Genomic DNA, 20467 nt, shown 5'->3' with positions numbered 1-20467 from the left:
TAGAAATGTATTGCTATTACTTTTAGCATGAAATTTCACAGAGTAGTTACCATATGTTGCAAATGGTAGCACACCAGGGAATATCGTCTAAGGCTTATTTTATTCCCTATGAGGGTCAAGAACATACTTTTCTACATCTGTTTCCTTACACCTAACATTTTGCACTGTTTCTTTCACATAACATAGGCATAATGGTAAAATCTAATTCTTAGGATTTTTTGTAGAAAATTATAAAAGCTTTTGAAAGTTGATTATATAATAAAATATGTGACAAAAAAGTTCATGGGTTGAATGAAAATGAAAAAATGTAATAAGCAAAAATATTTGGAGAAAATGATATAGTGTATCATAAACTATATAACGTAGTAGATATGCTTTGGTATATACTTAAATATGTGTATATACTCAAATGTCCATGATCAGGAGAATAAACTCATTAGTGAATATGAGCAGAATACAATATTATATTCAGTGAAATTAACTACAGCTATAAATCAAACAAAATTTAGAACATGCCAAGTGAAAAAAGCGAGATGCTTGGTAATAATACTTTTCTATAGCTCAAAGACATGCATCATTAAATGTGGTTAATAAAGTATGATATATGACTCTTTAAAGACAAAAAATGACAAAACAAGAGATGGCAGGCAGATAGGATGCAGGAGAAACTCAATAATTAAAACATTATTTAGCACTCCAACTATTAGATTTATAAGATAGATTTATGTACTATTTATTATTACGTTCTATAGAAAACATGCTGCATATATTCTTTTGCACATATGGAATATTATACAACATTACTATAATATAGTAAATAAAGCAGATATTTGAGAAACAGTCCATTGTCAATTCCCATCTAGTGCAGTATAAACAATCTATTGTTTTTGGTACAGATATTGCTGTAGTCTACATATTTAAAAGTGTTTTGGCAGGATGACCTTTTTTTATTAATTTTCGTTTTTTTCTTTTTTTATTTTTTTTAATTTATTTATTTATTAAAGATTTCTGTCTCTTCCCCGCCACCGCCTCCTATTTCCCTCCCCCACCCCCAATCAAGTCCCCCTCCCTCCTCAGCCCGAAGAGCAATCAGGGTTCCCTGCCCTGTGGAAAGTCCAAGGAACCCCTACCTCCATCCAGTTCTAGTAAGGTGGGCATCCAAACTGCCTAGGCTTCTACAAAGCCAGTGCGTGCAGTAGGATCAGAAACCCATTGCCATTGTTATTGAGTTCTCAGTAGTCCTCATTGTCCGCTATGTTCAGCGAGTCTGGTTTTATCCCAAGCTTTTTCAGACCCAGGCCAGCTGGCCTTGGTGAGTTCCCAATAGAACATCCCCATTGTCTCAGTGTGTGGGTGCACCCCTCGTGGACCTGAGTTTCTTGCTCATGCTCTCTCTCCTTCTGCTCCTGATTTGGACCTTGAGATTTCTGTCCGGTGCTCCAATGTGGGTCTCTGTCTCTGTCTCCTTTCCTCGCATGATGAAGGTTAATATTCAGGAGGATGCCTATATGTTTTTCTTTGGGTTCTCCTTATTTAGCTTCTCTAGGATCACTAACTATAGGCTCAATGTCCTTTGTTTATGGCTAGAAACCAAATATGAGTGAGTACATCCCATGCTCCTCTTTTTTGGGTCTGGCTTACCTCACTCAGGATAGTGTTTTCTATTTCCATCCATTTGCATGCAAAATTCAAGAAACCCTTGTTTTTTACTGCTGAGTAGTACTCTAATATGTATATATTTCATACTTTCTTCATCCATTCTTCTATTGAAGGGCATCTAGGTTGTTTCCAGGTTCTGGCTATTACAAACAATGCTGCTATGAACATAGTAGAGCATATATTTTTATTGTATGATAAGGCCTCTCTTGGGTATATTCCCAAGAGTGGTATTGCTGGGTCCAGGGGTAAGTTGATCCTGAATTTCCTGATAGACCACCACACTGCTTTCCAAAGTGGTTGCACAAGTTTGCATTCCCACCAGCAATGGATGAGTGTACCCCTTTCTCCACAACCTCTCCAGCAAAGGCTATCCTTGGTGTTTTTTATTTTAGCCATTCTGACAGGTGTAAGATGGTATCTTAAAGTTGTCTTGATTTGCATTTCCCGAGAAACTTCTAGCAAGCAATAATTTATTCACTCGTTCTTTCATCCTGAGCCTTAGGAAAATAAACAGCTCTTAATGATTATTTAAGATCATGAAACTTTCTTATGCATGTGTACTTTTATCTGATTAGAACATTTTAATTACACACAGGCCTTTGGAAAGCATACAGTTGTACATATATTTAACATAATATCAACCTTGCAAATTCCACTTTTATATGTGTATCCAGATAAAATCTTCAAGTTATTTGACTACTGTCTCTAATATTTCTATTATCTGATTTTTGATCTATTATATTAGGATAAGCTAGGAAATCTGAAAATATTTCCTGCTTCTGAATTATTAAAGTAGTTGAAGAACACTTAAAGGATAAGCTATAGGTGAAATGAATTAAAGATATTAGTTTAAATATGAGAGAAAAATAGAATCAACTGTTATACCATCTTCACTGGGTAAGCTGAATTGATATAATTCATACTGGTTAAAAAATTATATATAAGCCTTGCTCTGGTTTTTGGTCTGAAATGCTCTAGTTTCAATCCCAAAAGCCCCGATTCAATTTTCGGGTAAATGTCTGATTCAAGAAGGTTTAAGCACTAACCCTGAGCATGCAGTAAAAGTATTTAAAGCTGTGTTTGAAATGACTACAAGACTACTCTGGCTCAACTTTTCATGCCTTAACCCTGCATGATCTAAAGAGTAAGTATTCTGCTCATTCACACACAATTGAGGGCACCATTCTGCATCTCTACATAAATATAACTCATGTTTGCTTTTACTATCAACTTTAAAAGACATATTTTGTATGATTATTATACACTGACCACTAAAATGGACATGTTTTGAGTTGTACATGTTCACATGTAGGTGATTTATAAATGTTAAGTGTGAGTGGCAAGTTCATATATGACCAACATTAATTTCTGTATTATATTTAAATATGAATGGTAAGATATGTTCCAGAATACAAATTATATAAATGTATATTAAAATATAGAATGTCCTGAATAAAACCAAAATATATTTTATTTAATGTTTTTGAGATACGGTCTCACTCTGTAGCTCTGATTGTCTTGGAACCTACTATGTAGACCAGGCTTGCCCCGAAATCAGAGATTCACCTGCCTCTGATGGCATTAAAGGCATGTGATATTATACTCAGCTTCCAAATTATTTTTTAAATCACACATTTCAGAAAAGTTGTTTATTCTATGACCATTCAACAGCAAAATGAAGCAGAGTATCAGTCTTCAGAGCTTGTTCTGAACAAGAAGCTAGCTTAGTTTTGTTTCCAAAGTCTCTTGCTAATAATTCTAACAGCCATTTATTAAGATATTATGAATGTTCAAATGTTCACCTAAAACCCTGCAATAATCTAACAAGATACTTAAAGGTAAACATTTACAGGTAAATAATAACAGACCTCTGAAGCAATTTATCTAAGCGTACACCATTTTTTGAAAAGCATATTCAGTACAAATAAACTCAGATCTTATTTCATGTCAAATTCTACCACAGTATTTTAGGATAAAATATGGGAGTAAATTAGAGAGAGTGTTCCTGAAGAAAGTAAAGGAATTGACATTCATATACATAGAATATGATAAAGTAGACTGACAGCCATTATTAATAAAGGTTTCCTTGAATAATCATTAAAAATTTAAAATCAATTGTAGGTTACATTTTTAAATAAAGTCTACAATATTTTCCAACTGTTTATAAATTGTATTCTCTACAAATATAAATCACAAATTCTATTTTACTGCCATAAAATGTTATAATTTTCTTAAAAGTGTTTAGCTTGAGTAACTAAAATCTCAAAACTAAATAGATAAAAGTAGTTAAATTTTAGTGGGAATATTTAAGAGATTAAAATTTTACTTTCAAAATCATAATTGTAGAATAGTTAATATTTAATTTAATTTATATAAAAGGTACTATAAAGTTAAAATGTCTAAAAGCACAAATACATAATTTAAGAGAGATTGCTCAGCAAAATAAACCATTTTTCAGTATTGCTATTTATAGTATATCAACAAATAATACCTTTTTCTTTTCTTAAATATGTATTTATAATGAAGCAACATAACTATTCCATGTAAAAATGGAACAAAGAAAAAAAAGCTCAGAAAAAACAATTTCAAGTAAAGGTATTTTTCCAAAAAATAAAATTTAAAAGGAAGTTTTCACTCTGAACTCTGAAATATGGGAACAGGGAAGAAGTTATCCTAACCAAGGGAGCCATTTTAGGGTTGGCTAGAGTCTTGGCTCTAGAGGGTTTCCCAGGTGTCCAAGATTTCCCCAACTAGTTCCTTGGGCAGCAGAGGAGAGAGAGCCTGAAATGGCCCTATCCTATAGCCACACTGATGAATATCTTGCATATCACCATAGATCCTTCATCTGGCGAGGGATGGAGATAGAGATAGAGACCCACATTGGAGCACTGGACTGAGCTCCCAAGGTCCAGATGAAGAGCAGAAGGACAGAAAACATGAGCAAGGAAGTCAGGATCACGAGGGATGCGCCCACCCACTGAGATGGTGGGAATGATTTAATGGGAGCTCACCAAGGCCAGCTGGACTGGGACTGAAAATGCATGGGATCAAACCGGACTCTCTGAACATGGCGGACAATAAGGGCTGCTGAGAAGCCAAGGACTATGGCACTGGGTTTTGATCCTACTGCATGCACTGGCTTTGTGGGAACCTAGTCTGTTTGGATGCTCACCTTCCTAGACCTGGATGGAGGGGGGAGGACCTTGGACTTCCCACAGGGCAGGGAACCCTGACTGCTCTTAGGACTGGAGAGGGAGGGAAATGGGAGGAGGTGGAAATTTTTAATAAATAAAATTAATTAATTAAAAAATGAATTTAACAATTGAAAATCTGATTTAAAAATGTTTTACAACACTCCAAACTATTCTCTCAGCATATAATTCTAACATAAGTGTAAATTTTGGCCAACTAAACTAACTAATGGTTTCTGTATATTTGGTTTTAAAATAAAAATGTTTTACTGCCTCTTAGCAGTCTCTGGTTACATTCTTCTTGGTTTTCACTTGACGTCTCTTGGCCATTTTAACTCCTATTTATTTTCATCCTTCTAATAACTTTGAGATAGATGTGATAACTTTTGTTTACAAGTTGTAAAAACCATGAAATGAATTTTTCAGTGTGAACTGTTCTTCAGCAGAGCTGGGTTACATCTCTCCTAATTTCCTTCATCCTTGTCCCTTATCCCAAGGAGTCTCAACCTCATCAAAGCTTTACCTTTCAAAGTGACACTTTACTGCTCAATTCTTAATTAGTGACAGTCTCAGTTTTTGTCTGAAGTAGAGAATATTAAAATGATACAGTAGAATTATCTTAGGTTATGCTAATATTCACAAAGACAGGCATCATGGCAATTATTTCATGCTGACAAGAAATGCGTGGGTACTTGTCTCATTTTTTTTTGATTCAGTTGCTGACAGTGCTCTAAAAGAATTTTCAGTTCTTTGTGAGAATTCTTTCCAGTTAAGATTTTAAAACAAGTTTCCCCATTTTTTCTTGTGTTGGTATAATGAATTTTATGTAGGGAACAAAAGTGTTAGGGGAAAATACCCTTATAACTTCAAAAAAATCTCAACCTATCAAAACACAGAATAAGTAAAGATGATATAGATTAAATTAGACCAAGTAAATTCTTCCAAATGGAGATTTTCAAAAGAGATTTAAAGGGCTTTTTCTCTCTAATTTTAACATTATTCAAAATAGAAGTGCCCGACGCCAATAAGAACTTTGCACTTACTTCATTGGACCACCCCTTTGTGTTAAGAGAGGGACAAAAACAATTTATGACAGTTTATTTTTAGATATTGATAATCTCATCTTGCTGCAAAGGGAATAAAAATAATTAAAGTGGAGTAAAATAATCATTTTAAGCACAGCACATTTCAAAGCATAAAACTGTTCACGTGAGATTTCCCAAAATCCTGGTAATAAACGCATGCCCTAGATATATTTTAAAGTCTATACCTTACTTATTCAACTTGTCCTTTTAAGTGGTAGCTGAACTTTAATTTCTATATTTAGTTATTTCATATATTCCAAATAAATCTTTGGTTACTACACACACACACACACACACACACACAATTTGTTGGAGGGTAACTATATGTAATTTATTTTAAAATATAATTTTAGTATTTGGTTATGATAGGTTCCATTGTCAAATTTAAACTAACATTCCTTCAGTGTGGAAAAAAAGTCTTTCTTTTCTGGATAATTTAAATTCACTTTTTGGAAATTTGGAAAAAATAGAAAAGTAAAATTTGCCTATCCAGAACCAAACAGTTAACTATTTTATTTCACAATTTTATCTATCAGTCCTCATTCCTTTTGGTACTTCTGAGCAGAAACATAACACAGAGCTCAGGAATTAGATTGTATCATCTACAGCCAAAAAAAAAAAAAACAGTGCAGTAATTCAGAGATAATTTCTGACTACAAATACACAAAATTCCTAAAAGATACATTTTGTTAGCATTAGGTATCTGTATAATGTTTCAGAACAGATTTTTATGCTAGCCTGTAATATAATTATGAGAATAATCACTTCTTATTTATTTTTACTTTTATAGCACTGAGGTAGTATGTAGTGCCATATGCAGAAAACAAGCGCTCGGTCACTAAGCTGTGTCAGCAGTTCAAATAATCATGTTTTAACTATTTAAGAGAGATTTAAAGTGATGGATATCATTGAGGTTTTTAAAATATGAATAACAAACAGAAAGGAAGCTTTCTCACATGAGTTAATAAAAGAGTAACACAATTCTTCCTTTTTTTCCCTTCCTTCCTTCATTTTTCTTTCTTTGCAAAAGACAAATGAACTCATGGCAAGGACAGAGGATAATTCTGCTCATTCAATTATTTTTAACCAGCAGTATATATGAACTAAGAAAGACACTGTTTTTGTCTTCAAGGAGTTTATCATCTAATGACAGTAAGATGATTGCTCTTCAAGGCTATCACTGCCCCAGAAGGTATGTGATGCTCTGCACAGAATGATGAGGAACTCTACCTCTGCTCATACAACAGTGCATCAAAAAACACGCATCAAAAATGGGATAAAAGAGAATACGGCAAATAACTAGTCTAATCTTTTACAGAAAAAGGTAAACAATTGGATGTGTGAGAAAGTAAAAGACCAATAGCAAGGTGTTACACTTAATTTCAACAATAGCAGGAAACACATTACAATAAATATTCAATACTAAGAGACAGATTTCCCACAGACACTTGTGGGAAATCAGAAAAGCTTCATGAACTAATTATCATTTCTCAAAGTCCTTAAAGTATAGGACATAATTTTAATCAGGCAGAGATGAAAGATATAGGGTATATTGTACAGAGGTATCATAAGATGAACAGCCAAACTAAGCTCTGTTTTACTAAAGATAATTTATCTGTATGAGTTAGAGTTAATATACCTGGGAGTTCTTGAAGATAAAACCAGAGTTATGCTGAAATAGAATGTTAGCTCCTTTGAATCCCAAAGGAACAAGTTAGCAATGTATTTTAAACAGAAAAATGGGCTTTGATTTGTAATGACTAATTCAAAAGTGATAAGGTCTATATTTATAGACAGATTAAAAAAGGTTGTCACGACATTATTTACTAAGAGGAATTCGCATTTAATGTTTCCTTTAAGGAACAACAGAACTAGGTATAAATTAGAAATATGGAAAAGCAAGGAATAAACCAACAATGTAAGATTTTGTTCTACAGATGACACATCAAACATGGTATGTGATGGGAAAATGAAAATGAGGTAGAAGTAGTTATGACAAATGACATGAGCTACTGAATTGTAAAATATAGAAGCTGGTGATATATGAGCAAAATGTCCTAAGAGGGCACACCATTATCTTTCAAGCAGAGTATCCAGTGGGTGGAGGGTACAAAAAGTCCTTTTGTGTTCCAAGTACATTTGAATTAGTTTAGCAATTTTATGTTTGGTCAAGACAATGTGTACTTAAAGTTCAGCCTGTAAAAGAATCTCTAGTCTACTTAACGTTTTCTGACCTCTAAGTAGCAAAACTTAAACCCATTACTACCTTATAATAAGATGCTCAAGGATAATCTAGAGATAAAGAGCAAAGCTACTGAAAAGACCTATTGCGAATACTAACAAGTCTTTGAGGGCAATGTAAGGATGGGGGATGTTTTATGTAAAGTAACTGTCAATAGCAGACATTCATGCAATCAGGAGAAAAGCAAGAAATCAATGAATCACAGAATGTGTGAGCTAGCCATATCTGACATGCACTGCATTTCTATCACTGCATATCTCTGCAGAAAAATGGTAATTCACTAAAAATTATTTCCATATTCTTCTCAAAGTAATAGGTGAAGGTTAAGAACAAAGGTGTGCTGTATAATCTGTGAATTCTAAACAGAGAAAACTATTTTTACCTTACCTTATATATAACTTTTGTTTAAAATCCCTTCATGTACTGCCTTCTCATTAAAAAACAATATTGATATATGTGAGTTAAGCAATGATTACTTGATGATCTCCAAGGTCATCAAGCACTGCAGTCTCGGTTTACAAAAACAACGAAGAGTTAGCCCACTATTCAATAAATACCAACATTCATTTCACAAATATACTTGAAAGTATTTTCAATGTTGAAATAATAAAAATAGCAATAAGTATTAACTCCTTTAGTATAAAAATTAAAAATAAAAACAAACAATAAATTTAATTTTAATTTCACAGTATTACAATTGTCATGTAAAAGCAAAAAAGATTGATTAAATAACAGATAATTTAATTACCACAAATTTTTACCAAGTAACAGTAAAGTGTTAATAATGTATTTTGTTATTATGTGCACATACACTGTGCCAAAAAAACAGACATAGAGATAAAGTAACACTCTAGAAAGAACATTTTTAAGAAATGTTTTGGATTTTTTTTTTGTTCTTGTAAATCATCATTTGTTTTTATTGGTTGCCTGCTTGCATTCTAAAGAGAAAGAAAGGGCCTGGAGTTTGGTGTGTTGAGAGATGAGAGGATCGGGAAGGAGTTAGGGAAGGGAAGCCATGATCAGAGTATATTGTATGAAAAAAAATTCAATAAAAATAAATGTTTCTGATAAGCCATAACCACAGGAGTCATTAGCTGTAAGTTATGTTATTGCTATTAACTCTGTTCCCAAGAGCAATGCATGGCAATCAAAACCACCTAGAAAACCTTGCAGAAATGCAAGATCTTGGGCCTTACCTATAATAATACATTTGAAGTGAGGCCCAAGCATTTCAGTTTCTAACATTTTTTTCATGCCATCAAAACAGCAGTTGGTCACACTGGACTCCACCGCTCTGGAACACAGGTCAATAGCTATGGCTGAAATTTGGCTAATTTTTATGAAACAATTTTTAATGGATTCTAAACACATTCATGTATTTATACCTTCTACTTTTCTGCCTTAAAATAAGAGAGATTATTGTGACAAATACAATCTAGCCTATAAAGTCTTAAATATCTACTACTTTGATATGGCCCTTCAGAAAAATATTTCCTAATGTGTACTTTCAATATACTATGCTTTTCTATTTTCTAGTTGAAATTTTTAAAAAGTTATTTATCATTATCAAATATGAAGGGACACATATTATTGGAGTACTTATAAGCTAATCAAATGTTTCCCATCACCCTTTTCCTCCTTCTGGGTTGCCTCATTCAGCCTTGATGAGACTTTTTTCCTAGAGCATCCTGTTATATTATGTTCAGTTGATATCCCTGGGAGGCCTGCTCTTTTCTGAAGGGAAATGGAGGAGCAGTGGATCTGGAGAAGAGGGCAGGTGGAAGGGAAATGGGAGGAGTGATGGAGGGGAGCTGCATTCAGAATATATTGTATGAGAAAAGAATAAAGAAAAACGAAAATTAATAAAATGCCAAAAAATGTTTCCCATCATTTGACTAACGAAAGCTTTTCATTTCCATCATATCAATCTGATAAGTGTCTGATGTATATCATGATGAGGCATCACAATGTTACTAACTAGACCCTAAATGAAAATAATGAGAACATAAAATATGAGATAAATGATGCAAAAATAACTACATGATAGAAAAGTATATTGAAGCTAGTAAGTCTATATTAATAAAATTCCCTATTTTGAGGAATTATAAACAATATAGCAATCTGAGAACTATGGCTAACAATCAAGGATAGGTGGCACAAGGATAAAGTAAATCACAATTTCACTAGCTTATCCAATAATTTTTTTGCATCATTATACATTATTCCCATTCTCCCAGTCCCTGCATTACTGCATAATGGTATCCTGAGAAAGAAGCAGTGGTGATAGGATGCCACAAGAGTTATGGAGAGTTGTAGCTCTAAACAGCAATCCTCCTAGATGGATTTTACTTAAAAAATTATCGTAGCTCTACTAGTAAATTTACTTCAGTCTCTGACATTTCTCATTGTTTTATAAAAGAATGTACTCAAACATTTATACTAGTTGTTGGACTCTTGAAGGCATTTGATCTTGGAATCTCCCGCTTCCTTTTTACTGAAAAATTTGCTCAGGTAATTAGATCACTACTAAAAGGCTCTTAGGTATATTTATTTATGTGTACACACAAAGTGAAACTGTATCTTAGAGCAAAAATCGGACTCTGTTGGATAGAGTGATTTCATTCTGCGAAAGTGACACAGTTTAGACATTCCATTGACGATGAAACTGACAGACAGGATCTTATAATAATGAAGTTAGGAATTCCAATTCATTTTTATATCTTCTGAGAAACAAAACTTATGATACATGCATACTTTTCGAATAAATAATTTGTTTTTTAAGAATTATTTGCTCACTAGGCAGTAGTGGCACGTGCCTTTAATCCAAGGATTTGTGAGTTCAAGGCCAGCCTGGTCTAGAGAGTGAGTTTTAGGACAGGTTCCAAAGCTACACAGAAAAACTCTATCTTGAAAAACTAAAACAAAATTATTTACTCATTTATGAAATATATAATAGCTAGTAATTTAACCAAAGGAAACTGTCAGTCAATACCTGTTGCACGATTGTTGTTAGTTCCAAGCAGAGCTGTATGACGTTATTTCTTGTGACTGAATAGTCTGTCACAGCAGCAAATGGTGACCTACAAAGGTAAAACAAAGACTGTGATTATTCAGAGCAGCTTTTAAAGACCACCAAAATGAAATGGTATAAAATATGATTTTGAATAATAATGAAATAAATTGTTCTAAAGCTTACATAGTGAGAAAACACAATATCTGGGACTCGTTTAGAATAACATGAGTAAAATTAAGAAGAATTAAAATTTAGAAATATATAGTTTTCTTTATATCAAAATTTTCTTCATAAATTTCTTAATATCTAGTTCTCTAATGCTTTTTTAAATAGTCCTTTACTAAATCTAATACAAAGCATTAAGCATCTAAGTATTTATTTCCAAAGAAACCTAACATTTTAAATATGACATTTACTTGAAATACTCATAATTATAGGTTAGCAATATTACTAAAACAATGGTTACTGATGGCTTACTACATGTGAATCACTATTCTAATTGTGACATACATACTTAATTGATATTCACAGTAATTCTTATGAAATAGGCAATCTTTTATTATTTTCGTTTTACAAAAGAAAACAATGAAGGTAGATAATTATCTAGTGATTTGTCTAAGAAACAGAACGAGTGAGTGTGGGAGTTAGTGTTCAGACTCAGAAGTCTGAATCCAGAACCCAGAGTCACATGCAGTTAGACACTAACATAAATTTACCTAGGGTTTATCATTGCTTCAATCTCTTCTAGTGAGAGATTGAAGCAATGATAAATCTCTTCTATGTAGGGAATTGTTCCATTTCATCTATCATGACAATTTTATATATAAAGAACTTTAAAATAAGATAAAATACTTAGCAATATTTAATTGTAGTGGATAAACCTTACAAATCAAATATAGACTGAAAAACAAATCTTAACATTTGCTCAGCATGATTTATATGGAAATTTTATATTTAAGTAATTAAATTTTAGTTAATGAAAAGAAAAGCATATTTATTACAGATAAATATGAGATCTACAATGATGCTCATGGATAATATTCCTTCTACTTTTTAGCATCTAATTCTTGTGTTTTGTTTTCTGTGTATACTTTTTAGGACATGGAGTGTAGAAATATGGTTCAGCAGTTAAGAGTGCTTGCTTACAGAGGACCTGGCTCCATTCCCAGCACCCACATGATGGCTCACAACTCCAGTTCCAGGAGATCCAATACTTTCTTCTGACCTTTGTGGGTACTATATATGCAGGATGTGCAGACATGCACATAAGCTTAACACTCACAAACATAAAATAACAGTAAAGGTTAAACATATTTTTCAAAAGACTTCAGGATACACCAAAAAGGGGGTATTGATGGAGGAAGGTCATTGGCTAAAAAAGGAACTGCCCTGGCCCATTTTATTGGTTAGAGGATAGGTGGGAGGAGTAAACAGAACAGAACGCTGGGAGGAAGAGGAAGTGAGCTCAGAGACTTGACAGCTCTCCTCTAGGGAGCAGACACCTGAGAGAGACGCCATGCCCCGCTCCCGGCATGAAGCTCCGACCCAGGATGGACTACGCTAGAATCTTCCCGGTAAGACCGGTTCTCACAGATTATTAGAGATGGGTTGATCGGGATGTGAGAATTAGCCAGTAAGGGCTAGGGCTAAAGGGCCAAGCAGTGATTAAATGAATACAGTTTGTGTGTTGTTATTTCGGGGCATAAGCTAGCTGAGCAGGCAGCCGGGGTGCTGGGGACGCAGCCCCGTCGCTCTTATTACTTCAGGGTACGTAGAATGTTTGGATGAACTGCTATGTAGAAAACATTTTTTTTGAAAACTAAACATATAATAAGCATATACCTACTAACAATATTTAACAGAAGTTTATATTGCTTATCAGGAAAATAAATTTCTCAATGTAATTGAAAATAAGATTCTATTACATTTAAATTGGTATCAATACTTTCTAAAATTTCTATCACTCAAGGAGAAATACAGATTGATACTCCTACAACCCAAGACAGAGGTGGAACAGTCACGTTCCCTAATGTATTATTAGGACTTAGAATTTGTGCTAATATTTTTTTCTATAATCACTAAAGATTAAACATTGATTCACAGGTAAAGTTAAAATAGAAAACTATCCTGCAGCTTTTCTCACATTATGTTCAACCAAATAATTCACAAATATCCTGATTTCTTAATGTATCACATACTATACCCTATCTATTCTTTTAGCAACATCTCACCCTACTGATAACTTTTTTCCTTCAAATTCTTATTTTCTTTTGCTTCCATGACACTACTTTCATATAAGTTTATTTTTTATTCTAGTTATACTTCTAAATTTGTTCTCATGAGCTAAACTTCTTTCCTCCTCCTCCTCCTCCTCCTTGGACTCACTCTGTAGACCAGGCTGGCCTTGAAGTCAGTTCCTGCCTCTGCCTCTCAAGTGCTAGGATTAAAGGCAACCATGCCAAACATGAACTAAACTTCTAATTGTTTTTCAACTGTTGGTGGTCCACAGGGCTCATTTCTTATTCCATAGCCCTCTATTCCTTCAAAAAAATTATAATGTGTACTGTACAGGCTTGGACATTTTCTGGATAACTATGATATCAGTGAGCAAAGTACAAGAAAAATCTTCGCTGTTGTGAACGACATATTATAGAAAGAACAGTTAATAAGAACAATTGGCCTAGTTTATAAGTAGAATCATATAACATGTTAGGAAGGTCTGTCTATGGGTTTTGAAAAATCAAGTAGGACAATCAAAATACATTCTAGTATTTTCCTTACATTTCCTTTGATTATTCACTGGGTTGGCCAAGTCCGGCATGACTTATTCCTTCCAAATATCCCCATTCTCTGACTCTCCAGCTCTTATCTGACCCGAGGCCTTATTTGTCTATCCAGACATCTTGATATATTCTTATTTTTGCTTCATTAATTAAAATCTCATAGCAGTGGAGAAAATAAAATATATCGTTGGATTATTAGGCTCTATAAAGTACTAGGTCCATTTACTCATTTGGTTTTGAATTTAACCATCCTAGGTTGCCTAATTGTAAAATAAGGACAACCATTTTGGATTGTTTTGAGTAAATAATTATATGCCTAAAGTTATTCATGTCAAAGAGTGTCATCGTCATGCTAGCAGTAGTAGCAGTGATTAAATCCTGAAAAAGTCTCCAAAGTAGTATTCCTTTTTTCTAGCATTGGTCTTCTCCAATCTTCTGCAAGGAGGAATCTTTTAAATTTACAGATCTGAACAAAACAATGACTCTGGGCTGCACCCCACTGTCTTTCCTATGTAGTGCAAATGTATTAGTAAGACCAAGACTTTCTTTTGTTCTTCTTATTTTATTTTATTAATTTTTTTTGAGACAGGGTCAAAGGAGGTAACTTAGACTGACTGTCCTGAAGTGCAATGTGTAGACCAGGCTGGCAGGCTGATCTAGAACTCAAAGAGATCTACCTGCCTCCTCAGAGCTGGGATTAAAGGCATGTGCCACCAAGTTCAGTTTTTTTTTTCTTTTAACTCAAGTTGTTAAAGCAATGTTAATGATCAAGCCAGTCTACAGTTGAAGTTTTCTGTGATTAAAAATAATAAACATTCATTTCTTTTTTCAACTTTCAAAAATCTATATAGAACTTAAAAGTTATCCCAATTTATCTTTTTGTGTTGCTTTTAAGTACTTATTTAATTTTTAGGGTCAAAATATCAAATAGCCTCTAATTTAACTGAATACTGCTGATATAGTACAAAATTCACACCAACTATTTTCTTTAGGACTTTGTCATACTGTCACTTCCTATAAAATAAGCATAAAACAACTATGACTTGCATGGCTTCAGGGATTTCTGTGGGTGTTTGTACATGGAGGTGAATTGATGCTTATCAAGAGTTGTATTGATGATATAATGTAATGATACATAATACAACAAAATCTCAAAACTATTATATTATAAAAATTAATTTAGAGTATGTATACTTAGGCCTACCATTTGGAAACAAAAGCATTCTGTAATCATTCTATGCAAGGAAAAGAAAATACAATGAAATTTACTTAAATCACTTTATTTTGGGATAAACAAATGTATAGTTACAGATTAAATAATAGTGACAGAAAATAAAACTAATACTGATGTGTTATTTAAGCATTAACAATTAGCCTATCTTACTGACCAGAGGTAATATTTACTATATATGTAAATATGGAGGTTATTTCAGCTTAGAGTAACATTCTTTTTTAAATTATTATTATTTTATTTTATTACTTAAAAAAATACCAATCCAAATTCCCACTTCCTCCCCTCCTCCCACTTCCCTCCCACTCCCTCCACACACTCTCCCCCCCATCCCCCCTCCAATCTTAAGAGAGGGCAAGGCACCCTGCCCTGTGGGAAGCACATGGCCCTTCCCACTTCATCCAGGTTGAGCAAGGTATACATCCAAAGAGAATAGGATTCCAGTGCCATTTAACATTTTATCATGAAGGGAAATAAGGGCAGGAACTCAAGATGAGAACCTGGAGGCAGGAACTGAAGCAAAGGCTATGGAGGAATGCTGCATATACTGGCTTAAACCTCATGGCTTTCTCACCCTACTTTCTTTTTATGATATAATTTTAAATAGGTTTTTTAACTGAAAGCTATATGATTACCCCACAGCCAACATTATCCCAAATGGAGAAAAATTACAATGCTATTAAAATCAGGAATGAGATAGGGCTGTCCCCCTTTTATATAAATTATATGACTAGGCCTGTCTTAGATGGCATTGAATGTCAGGCAATACCCCTTACCCATCATGGGAAAGCATCCAGGTCAAAACACATTTCCTATCTTAGGTTGAGGCAGCCCCCGAAAAACCTCTCCTGTCATTGGCTCACTAGTCACCCATCACTGAGTTCAGCCAGACTCATGCTGAAAGATCCTCTGGGGCAATAGCTAAGAGGACCTGCCATGTGGCAACATTGACCTGAGCTTTCCTTTGGTTCTGGTACCATGAAACCATGAAGATGATGCTCCAGAACATGTAAGCACTCCTTAAGGAGGTTGTGCCTGCTCAATCCTAAACAAGTCTGCCCAAATTGGAGCCCTTTAAGTAAGGTCTCAGTGCTGGTGTGAGGAACCCTGGTATAGTTAACTAGAATAATCTCAAGAACCAATTTGTAAATTGTGCGCTCCAGGGTTCATGAATAACAGCAATAAGCTTTTACTGTATAACCTAGAAGTGGTCGTTAACCAAAACCAATAGCAAAACTAACTGCAATATTCATTTGTAAATTTAGCTCAATTTGAATGGCCAAGGCATTTACAACCTGCCCTGAGAAGGTATCCATTGTGCTAGCAGAAGCAACTGATTGACTAATGGAAAGTCCAGCAGCCTTAGCTGCTCTGGCAGCCACAGCAATGGCTGCCAATATCATGGGATGGTCATAGGTAGAGGAACAATCCTTGGCACTCGGACCACCGCAGCCAGGTCCTCAGGATCCCAGCAACTCTTCAGTTGACAGGCCAGTGTCTATTTGATCTCTTGGCTCTGTCCAGTCTTCAGACTTCTGGACAGGAAAATCCACAGCACGCCCATAACCAGATATTTATTATTTTTACTTTTCTATCTGACTAATATTTTCATAAGAAAATGTGAAATAATGTGATGATACAAACTGGCATATGAGGACGAGTTACTTATAGAACATGGGGAAGAGTATACCTGTCCAACCAGGCGAGGAGACTCTTGGCTGCTCCAATCAGATCCACAACTGAGGTCAGAAAGTCATTTGGCAATTTTCTGCTGGTCCTCCCATCATAATGGCCACTCCTTCTCCTTCCTGTTATGAAGTTCTGTAGATTTTTGGCAGATGCATTCAACTTGTGAGAAAGGGTTTTTAGATTTTCTGTTTCTAAGCCATAATTCTGAATAATAAAACAGAGAAACGTATATTTAATGTCAATATTTTCTTTATTTATTAAAAATTTATTGATATAAAAAGAACTGAATGAGTACTTTATTATGCAATGGCAGTGGGACAATGTTAGAATTACAAATGAGTAAGATAGATACCTGGCTTAGTGGAATCCAGTCAAATGCGTGTTTGGGGATACCAAGGAAGACAATTATAATAAAGATAGCTGTACTAGCTAGTTTTTATGTCAACTCGGAACAACCTAGTCATCTGAGAGCTGAGAACTTCAATTGAGAAAACGTCTCTATAAGATCTGGCTGTCCACAGGAAAGTCTGTAGGGCATTTTATTGATTAATATTTGATGTGGGAAGGCCCAGACCACTGTGGGTGGTGCCGTCCCTGAATTGGTGGTCCTGGGTACCATAAGAAGTCAGAGGAGGCCAGGAGGTGTTGGTAAACACCTTTAATCCCAGCACTCGGGAGGCTGAGACAGGCAGATCTTTGTGAATCCAGGACAGCCAGGTCTACAGAGCAAATTCCAGGACAGTCAGGGCTGTTACACTGAGAAACCCTGTCTCAAGAAACAAAAACAAACAAAACAAAAAAAGGAAAAGAAAGTAGGCTGAGCAGGCCATGAACATGAAGAAGAACCCTGTAAACATGACTCTTTAATGGCCTCTGTATTTCTTCCTGTTCCCGGGTTTCTGTCCCGATTATCTCAATGATGCACTGTGATATGGAAGCACAGCAAAAACAAATAAAAGAGAAAGAAACAAAACAGCAGACAGTGGAAGACAGGAGATAAGAAAGGTTTTCTTTCCAATCAGTTTAAATCCTTACCAGTGCACACAGAAGGTCAACTGCCTCCAAGATTAGCTCCTGATGGCCAATATGGCTGACTCCCAGATCTTCCAGTTCCTGATGTGTGATGCGTAGCAGCTGATCTCCACTGATCTTCTCCCTCTCAAAGTTCTTAATATACTGCTGCAAACAATCATCAAGACCTACAAAATAAAATTAAAAAAGAAAAAAAATACAAAAGAACAATTGTTGATATAAATCAATTGATGGACAGGTGGAAAGCAAGCAATAACTCCTACCATGCCACAACTTAAATCCATTTTGACATTGGTCTAGTCAAATCACCCATTTTTTCTCATTCTATATGTGAGCTGTAGCAAAAAATAATTATATTCTTCGTTGTTTGATGTGGGATTCTCCTCTGTATGTTGTGAATACCATCTGTTAACAAAAAAGCTGCTTTGTGCCTATTGTAGGGCAGAAGAGGGCAAGGCGGGAATTCCAAGCAGACAGAGGAGGAGAGAAAAGGCAGAGTCAAGGAGAAGTCATGTAGCCACTGCAGGAGACAGATACCGGAAAGAACCTTACTGGTAGGCCGCAATCATGTGGCCATACACAGATTAATAGAAATGGGTTAATTTAAGGTATAAGAGCTAGTCAGTAAGAAGCATAAGCTAACAGGTCAAGCAGTGTTGTAATTAATATAGTTTCTGAGTGATTATTTTGGGTCTGGGCAGCTGGGAAACAAACAAGCAGACTTCAATAACAATTGCTAGATCACTATTCCTATTCAAACTTTTCCAGGTAATCACTGAAAACCTCACCTGTCTTCTAACTTCTAATTTGAGACAAATATTTAGAATGAATAACTACTTTTAGAGTTAGATTATCATACCATTTCATTTTCTTTAACACTATTTCAGAGGGAGGGGCCTCATTCTTCTTACATAAGCCTAATGAATCTATCTTCCTGTACTTTGAACTCCTCTCTTCTATCATTGTACCACTACTTCAATAACTTTAAAGCTGAATACTTTGTTTCAATAAATTTCTATTCTTTGATGTCTTTTATACTTAAAACTCTGCTATCCTAAAGATAAACTTTAAAAAACATTTTGATTTTCTTCTGGAAATTTTATAGTATTGGTGAGGACAAAGAGGAGATTGGGAGGTGTCAAATAAGGGGACTATTGTTATCAGTTTTAAATCTTGGCCATGCTCCAACGAGTATATGAGCAATACTAACTGGACTTAATGTTTTTAATTTGGAGTCGGAGGGGGTGCTAGATGGGAGGGTAGACCTGGGAGGAATAGAAAGCTAGTGTGATTGGGGTGCACTGAATAACATTAAGGAATAATTAATAAAAATATCATGTTGGGGGAAAAAAAATTAAAACAGCAAGATTAAGTAACTCCGTAAGTATACATAGTAAGTAACTGATCAGAAAATCAGAACTAGAAGATTTGAAGTTGGATCTTTTCTGACTACATCAGACCACCTAAAGACTAAAAAAAGTTTCCAAAAATAAAGTGTATTATATTCGTGTAAAAAAAAAAACCAAGGCAGTATAACGGGCAGAGAACACTCGAGCTATTTATATGAGACAAAATAACATGAGGTAACAGCGTCCCATTCTTTTTCACACAGGTGAAAACAATGCTAGCAAAAACTAGCAAGGACTGAATTCCATGCTGGCATACTTCCAGGAAGTGAGGACAATGTAAAGTACCTGACAGACACATAGTCTAAAGCTCCATTCAAATAAACGAAAGGGAAAACACCGCCACTAGTCTTTCAACAGCACTGAAACCAATACAATACATGCTGACTTGGCGAACGCTCCCTTATTTTAGTCAATGCCGTCATTCAGTTGCCCTCTGCATAAACACGGCTGCAATCTAACAAGTAGCATACAATTCATTTTCACATGAACTCTCAAGAAAACCAAATGAAATAGAAAAAGAAGGCGACTTTCTTCTAGGCCTGTACGCAGTTACTCTGTCCTAATTTATTTTAGAAAAAGACCATGACTTCAACAGCTTTCTGTTAGTTCCAAAAAAGTAGTCATGCTGAAGATCAATACTACTTTCTATATATTTGTGTGTGTGTTCACTGTGTGCCAAGCACTAATCTAAGTGCTTTACAAATATTTCCTTATTTAATTTTTATAGCAAACTTATTAGCTGCATATCATTGTCTTGATTTTTTTGGAAGAAACCTGAAAATTTGGGGCCAGGTCTAGGATTCTACACCTTATAAATGGTAAGGTGGGGCTCTAAGGCAAGTTCCTTTTCTCTGCTTTTAAATACTACACTGAATTGAGAATGGAGGGAAAATGGAAAGGATTGCTTACAATTCTCCAGAGTAACCATTTTGATCATACCAGTAATTAATGTCTAAACCTTTTTCCATTTACAAAGCTAAAGATCTTGTTAAAAAGTTTAAATTACGATTTCTATCAAAAATAAATTTAACTGTTCCATTTACAGATGCAAAATTCAGTAGGACCATGAAAATTGAAAGTAACAAAAATATGGTTACCCATATAATATGAAGCTAAAATAGTGATACAAACAA

At 34.7% G+C, this 20467-nt stretch overlaps 1 protein-coding gene across 1 annotated transcript in view; it reads right to left on the bottom strand.

Moving 5' to 3' along the window:
* LOC121441317 (connector enhancer of kinase suppressor of ras 2-like) overlaps positions 1-20262 on the bottom strand; it is a 177739-nt gene extending 157477 nt beyond the window's left edge. Inside the window, exons 1-4 of the mRNA XM_041642450.1 lie at positions 20244-20262; positions 17929-18092; positions 16895-17097; positions 11170-11257 (exon numbers count right to left, since the gene is read on the bottom strand). Of these exons, the coding sequence (XP_041498384.1) occupies positions 11170-11257; positions 16895-17097; positions 17929-18092; positions 20244-20262 (474 nt within the window). The remainder of the gene's footprint in view (positions 1-11169; positions 11258-16894; positions 17098-17928; positions 18093-20243) is intronic.
* Between the last annotated feature and the right edge of the window lie 205 nt (positions 20263-20467).

This window comes from Microtus oregoni, unplaced genomic scaffold (assembly GCF_018167655.1).
Source record: "Microtus oregoni isolate MIOR12 unplaced genomic scaffold, Mior012 000074F_ref0000038, whole genome shotgun sequence".
In the NCBI taxonomy this organism is placed as follows: domain Eukaryota; kingdom Metazoa; phylum Chordata; class Mammalia; order Rodentia; family Cricetidae; genus Microtus; species Microtus oregoni.
Note: the sequence above shows the minus strand (reverse complement) of the source record. Positions and strands in the feature narration are given on the sequence as shown.